We start from the raw sequence: 6678 nt of genomic DNA, 5'->3' as shown, positions 1-6678 counted from the left end.
TTTAGTGGGGATTAGTAGGGATAATACTCTAGAGTATTTGGTGAATCACTGTTATCACTCAATCCCCATAAAATCCCATCCTCAATCCACTAGGTAGGGGTAGAGTATTGGGGATTGAAAAAATTACACTAAAATTTTGGAAAAAGTGGAGATAAGTGGGGATTAAACTCCCTCATACTCTAGCACAAAACATGCATTGGGGATAAGTGGGAATTTAAAGTTTGGAACGGATTACCCCGCTAATCCCCGCTAAAACTCTAGTACCAAACAAGGCCTTAGGTATGTGCAATGGTTATACATGTCTTTAGGATGCTCTTAATGCTGTAAATGTTAATGCTTTTCTAAAGAAATTCTCAAATTTTTAATTAATTAACTTAGTAAAATAAAATCTTTTTTTTAGCAAAACTAGTACGTAGTAAAATACTAAAATCTAGAAATACAATTATTCGCACACAGGCTATCGCTATTTAAATGCAAAAGAGGGCTCGAATCCCACCAGAAATGTGGGCATCAAGATCGCAACGAGACAACTTTGACCAGTCAACGTCATCAGATGGATTAATTAATTAACACAACACAAACTCCCGGTTTATCACACGGCACGAGGTGCACCGAACGCAAGCAAAATTCAATTTAACCCCCAGAATTTACATCTCCCGAGTTCGTCCTCGTCCGGTCCGTCTGGACCCACAAAGTACAGTACATTATTATTCTCATCCCGTACCTTTTTTCACCGACACTCGCAGTAGAAAACCTGGGCCGTCGGATCCGCCGACCGGTCTAATCCAGCGGCGGGGCCGCCCCCCACCCACCTACCCCCATTAATTGCGCTGCCCCGTCTCACCCAGCAGCACGGAGGTCCAGTCTCGGTCAGTCTCACTCTCTCGCCACTGCCACTGCTCTCCTCCGCCTCTTCTTCCTCACCGCCGGCGACCTCCTGCGCACCCAGGAGCCTAGCCTCGTGAGCCCTGCGAGCTTCGATTCAGCCGCCCTCTGTCGCGGCTCGCGCTGCCCGGCCCCAACGTCTCCGGCCGCGTGATCTGGTGAGAGCTCTTTCTTGCTTTGCTATGTCCTTTTTCTCCTGCCCCTTCGCCGTGGGATTCTCCGACGGACGGAGATCTGGCCGAGCGGGGCGCAATGGCGGCGGGGTTTAGCGTGTGATGTGGGTTTTGGGCGGCGGCGGCGGATCTCCACTCGATGCTGCGCACTGGGGTCAGAATGCTGAGATTGGTTTGGACAGTAGATTTGTGCGCGAGTGAGATAGCTGCCTGCTCAGATCGCGATCTTCCGTAAGAGCTCCCGCTAGCTACTCCTAGATGGGGTCGGTCGGTCGGTCAACTGCGTGAGATTTTTATACTAGTACTACATGTTTTGCTGTTGGGATGCTAGGGTTTCTGCGGATGCCATCGCTAGGTTTGTGCTTAAATAAAAAAATGAATAAATAAATGCTGGCTGTTGGTCAGTGAGATCTCCTGAAAGCTAGATATAATTATTATTGGTGGCCATGATGGAGATGTTCTACTTCAGTAGGGCCGTCCAGCTTTATGCTTGATTATTGGCACTCCAACGGTGCTGCCAATTTGGAAATTTGCTTGTTATGTGTCGCTACATACGTTCCTTGCCAGATTTATGTGCCTCCCCATGCCCTGACTCGGATTGTTTTGGTCTGTTTGCCTTGTTTGACCAAGCGATGACGCCATCAGCTTCACAAGTGCATTTCGTGCTAGAGTTGTAGCTAGATGACCAGCAGTTATTCTCAACTCATGCTTCTTCCTCGCAGGTTGTTCTGGAATGGCTGGCGGCATTACGTGCGGATCCTTGCTGCAGAAGCTGCAGGTGCGTGGTTGCCATCTACTTTTCTTGAGCTGCAACAATGTCTTTTATTTTCCACATTGGCTTATGGTATATGCTTCTGTTCTGAAATCTTCTACCTGCAGCTTGTGTGGGATGAAGTTGGCGAGAGTGACGAGGACCGTGACAAGGTCCTGTACCAGCTGGACCAGGAGTGCCTGGATGTCTACAAGAGGAAAGTGGACCAGGCAACCAACTCGAGGGATCTCCTTATCCAGGCACTCGACGACTCCAAGATCGAGCTTGCCAGGCTTCTCTCTGCTCTGGGGGAAAAAGCTATAGCAAGAACTGTAAGTCAATACTGTCATGACTGCCTATTAATTGCATGGGAGTAGATAGTTCCTCCGCAGGGTAAATGCATGATACAACATGCATAATACATTAGTTCTTACTCAATGAAACTTATGAAAGCTTTTCTGACCTTCTAGATTACCAATTCTCAGCAGTTTTTTTTCTTTCATTTTTTTTAACGAAAAAGCAGTCTTTTCTTTCTGATGTTAATGAGATTTGATTGTCATATATCAGAAGTCAATTGGCACCCCATTCTGAGTGTTTAGAGGCATTGTTTTATTTCTTTACCATTGGAAGTAATTCGAGGACTATGATGCAATGCAGCCTGAGAAGACATCAGGGACAATCAAGCAACAGCTAGCTGCTATCGCACCAACTCTTGAGCAGTTGAACAAGAAGAAAAATGAGAGAGTAAGAGAATTTGTTAGTGTACAGTCACAAATTGATCAGATATGCGGTGAGATTGCTGGCACCACAGAGGTCGGTGAGCAGGTGGCAACACCACAGGTCAACGAGGACGATTTGACACTTGAGAGGCTTGAAGATTTTCGGTCCCAACTCCAGGAGCTTGAGAAAGAGAAGGTACTTATCCCAATCGTCCCTTCGATAATGAAAGAGTGAATTCTCTTTGTCCCCATAATTTTATTTATTTCTGTTGCTTCATTGGTTATTTTGCATGGCTAACTTGAATATTGGTTTGCAGAGCAATAGGTTGGAAAAAGTTCTTGAGTATGTTAGCATGGTTCATGATCTCTGTACCGTCTTGGGGATGGATTTTCTCAGCACAGTTACTGAAGTTCATTCCAGTCTTGACGACTCCATTGCTGATAACTGCAAGAGCATCAGTGATGATACATTGTCCAAACTTGATCAGACAGTAGCCACACTTCACGAAGATAAAAAGCTGAGGCTAAGCAAGGTAAAACCACACATTTCATAATCCTATCTTAAAATCTGGAGCACATGCTGTATTACATGAGCAATCTGATCAATGGTTTATCTTCTGTTCTCAGCTTCAAGAGCTTGCTGGTCAACTGTATGATCTTTGGGACCTCATGGATGCTCCCATGCAAGAAAGGAGCATGTTTGATCATGTCACCTGCAACAGATCAGCATCTGTAGATGAAGTGACTGCTCCTGGAGCTCTTGCACTTGATTTAATTGAACAGGTAAGTTTACGTTGGAAATTATCTGGCAGAATTACTCCCTGGTATCAATGGTATGTTCTGCTTTATTTGACTTTTCTTCCAATTCAGACTGAGACAGAAGTTCAAAGGCTAGACGAGCTAAAATACAGCAAGATGAAAGAAATCGCTTTCAAGAAGCAAACTGAGCTAGAAGATATATATGCCGGTGCTCACACAGTAATAGACACCGCCGCAGCCCATTTGAAACTATTGTCGCTGATTGAAGCAGGGAACATAGAACCGACAGAACTGATTGCTGACATGGAAGGTCAGATAGCAAAAGCAAAGGAAGAAGCATTGAGCAGAAAAGATATATTAGATAAAGTTGAAAAATGGATGTCTGCATGTGAAGAAGAAAGCTGGCTTGAAGATTATAACAGGGTATGCTAATAGTTTATTTTAGCAACCCAGCTCTGCTGGTTAAAGTAGTAGCTTCTCAGTTCTCACACATAAATTTACAATTCTTCTCCAGGATGACAATAGATATAACTCAAGCCGAGGTGCCCATCTGAACCTCAAACGTGCAGAAAAAGCTCGCATTCTTGTCAGCAAGATTCCAGGTACTCGTCTGAAATACAAACAGAAACATCCACTATGTACATTTTCATGCATTGTGAATCAGTTTATGTTCAGTAGGAGCTTTCTCTAGGCCATGCATTATCATCTGTACTTCTATTTCTTGCTAATAAAATGAATTCTTTCATGCTAGCACTTGTTGAAACTCTGGTGGCCAAGACTAGGGCATGGGAAGAAAGTCGGGGTTTGTCCTTTATGTACGACGGTGTACCGCTTCTGGCTATGTTGGATGAGTATGTTATGCTAAGGGAGGAAAGAGAAGAAGACAAGAAAAGAATGAAGGTAAGTTTTACTTGCTCATAAAACTGGAAGCCCCTGGTCACTCAGTTTGGAATACCCTCTATTTGTCAATGAAAGTATCTGATTTTTACACTTTGAGTTCAGTTCATTAGGATGACGTTGGCACATCCTAGTTATACATATTTCTATATGATCCATATGCTTTTGACCTCTGTTTCCATAATGCTAATTCTGCATTCTGTCTGCTGCATTCACATCCCAGGAACAAAAGCGCTATGTCGAGCAGAAGCTGAGCACTGACCATGAAGGGCCATTTGGATCACGAGTAAGCCCCAACAGACCGGCAACCGCAAAGAAGCTACCTGGCCCAAAAGCCAACGGCACCTCCATAAATGGCACTCCTCCGAGTAGAAGACTTTCGATCAACGGTAGGTCTGGAGGGAAGGACAGCAAGAGGGACTCCCTGAGGGCTGCCCCGGCATCTCCAGGGAATGGAGCTACGGCTGCCAAGGAAGACATAACGTCCTCCCACATCTCCGCTGGCGATCTGGCTCCAAACACACCATGATCTTTGACTCATATATTAGATAAAACAGAAGACATTTTCGGTTGATGTTCTTTCCATTTGTTTTGTGGTAATATAATATAATGTAACGTGATTGTAGCAAGGAGGAAGTATATGACGTCCATCAGTTCGTTTCGTAGTTGAGATGTTCGGCTAGGGTTTGTTAGCTCCTGGTGTAAGTGGTGTTGCACTTTTGATTAGTTTGACCAACGCGTCAACAGGTACTGTTTCTACTGATGATCAGACGTAGGTGGTCTTTGCTGGTCTGTGTTATTGTTGAAATGAACTTTTTGGTGTGCCCTGTCTGGTCGTTCTAGTATAGTCTCATGGTCATATTTTACCTTTAATTTGGTTTCCCCATGTTGTTTCGCAGCGTTGCATTTTAGGGCACACCTAGTGCAATAAACCTTTATTTTCTGAAGGAACACGGTAGTTGTTCTGCCAAATCAATTAACCGGGAGAAGAAGATGGTCTAAGACAAAGAGCAGAAAAACTGCAAACAAGAAAACAGACTGCTAATGTAACTACTCACCATCATCAGGCTCAGCGCCTGTTTGAGCGCCTGTCTCAAACAGATGATCTCCCAGCGCCTTCTCATCCAAGTAGGTTCCGAGCAGCAATAGATCATCTTTAATAAACTCTCAAGACTTACATTCAACAACATGTGTCTGTTGAAAGACACGCATGGGTCGTTCCTTCCAGATGTGCCACGCCCCATATATGGCCACCATCAGCCGCTGGAGATGAGAATTGATGGCACTGAATCTCCATTATGTCCTTGCCAACTGTAATATCCTAGGATTTGGGGTTACAAAAATAGAGGAACAAATATGTGCATTGCATTCATGCATAGAAAATCCGGGGAATTTTCGCTCTTTTAAATAATATAAAAGTTGTCACAGTAACTAAAGTTTCACTTGACTTGCTGGAATTGAAGTAGATCATCAAGTTGAGCGCTATAAACTTTATTGTGATCTTTGCTTAAACCCATCAAGATGATCGAGGTTTCTCTTACGTCGGGGGAATTGAGTTAGTACTCGACGAATTGAGTTAGTACTCGACGTGAGTGCAATAAACTTCGACATGACCTTTGTTGAACTATTTGATTTTTGGGGAACACAATTTGAATTCAATTCAAACATGAGCGATAAGAATTCAAATTGAAATTGGAATTGGAATTTGAATTCTAGACCATTATATAACATACAACATGTTTAATCAAACAAAATATAAAACTCAAAATAAATAAAGTATTTAACATTTAATTACATCATCCAATATTACAAGGTTCATAAAGACAAGTAATTCAAGAATAAGGATATTATACAACAAGGAAACAAAATTCTTTATTGATATTCACACAATAATACAATGTCTTTATAAATGAATAAAATAATATTACAAATATAATTAAATGTTCGGAAAAGGAAAAATAAAAGCCTAAACTAAGTCTTGATCATCCTTTTCTTCTCAACCGGGAAACCTGCACAACAAAGTCAAATGGTATTGCCGACTGGCAAAGGATCAAAGATTAAAGGTTAGAATAGAGGTAGATCTTTTCTCAGGCATGCTCATCCACAAGGGGAGCCGAACCAGGCCAGCATTGACAGCCTAGCAAGCACACATCACACACACAGGTCTGAATGCGCATGGATGTGTTGTCAACCAAAGGCAACATCAGGCCACCATATAAAAGCAAGTTACTTGCAGACCCAAACAGTTGCTAAGCACAACATTTCTTCTCACACCCATCGACCAGTCTAAGAACACCCAGGAAAAGCAACTATTCTTCATCCAAAACCTCATATATCCATCTGAGAACAAATCAGAGTAGTAGTAGCTCATCATCAAACCCAAACTAGAACAAGAAACACGATTGTGGCGACATAGCAGGAGCCAGGAGGAGCAGGCTCAACTCAAGGAGGGGAAGAGCAACAAGAACAAGAAGTATTTCAGATCTATAAACAT

General features: G+C 43.0%; 1 protein-coding gene across 1 annotated transcript; it reads left to right on the top strand.

The window, feature by feature from the left end:
• The first annotated feature begins 1791 nt into the window (after window positions 1-1791).
• Window positions 1792-4837, top strand: LOC124676932 (65-kDa microtubule-associated protein 1-like). The gene is made up of 9 exons (XM_047212946.1): window positions 1792-1836; window positions 1938-2141; window positions 2467-2724; window positions 2846-3061; window positions 3156-3311; window positions 3399-3710; window positions 3802-3889; window positions 4039-4187; window positions 4408-4837. The coding sequence occupies exons 1-9, from the start codon at window positions 1792-1794 to the stop codon at window positions 4711-4713; spliced, it is 1734 nt and encodes a 577-aa protein (XP_047068902.1). The 3' UTR covers window positions 4714-4837.
• The last annotated feature ends 1841 nt before the right edge of the window (window positions 4838-6678 follow it).

The sequence above is a fragment of the Lolium rigidum genome, chromosome 1 (genome assembly GCF_022539505.1).
Source record: "Lolium rigidum isolate FL_2022 chromosome 1, APGP_CSIRO_Lrig_0.1, whole genome shotgun sequence".
In the NCBI taxonomy this organism is placed as follows: domain Eukaryota; kingdom Viridiplantae; phylum Streptophyta; class Magnoliopsida; order Poales; family Poaceae; genus Lolium; species Lolium rigidum.
This window is presented reverse-complemented; position numbering and strand designations above follow the sequence as displayed.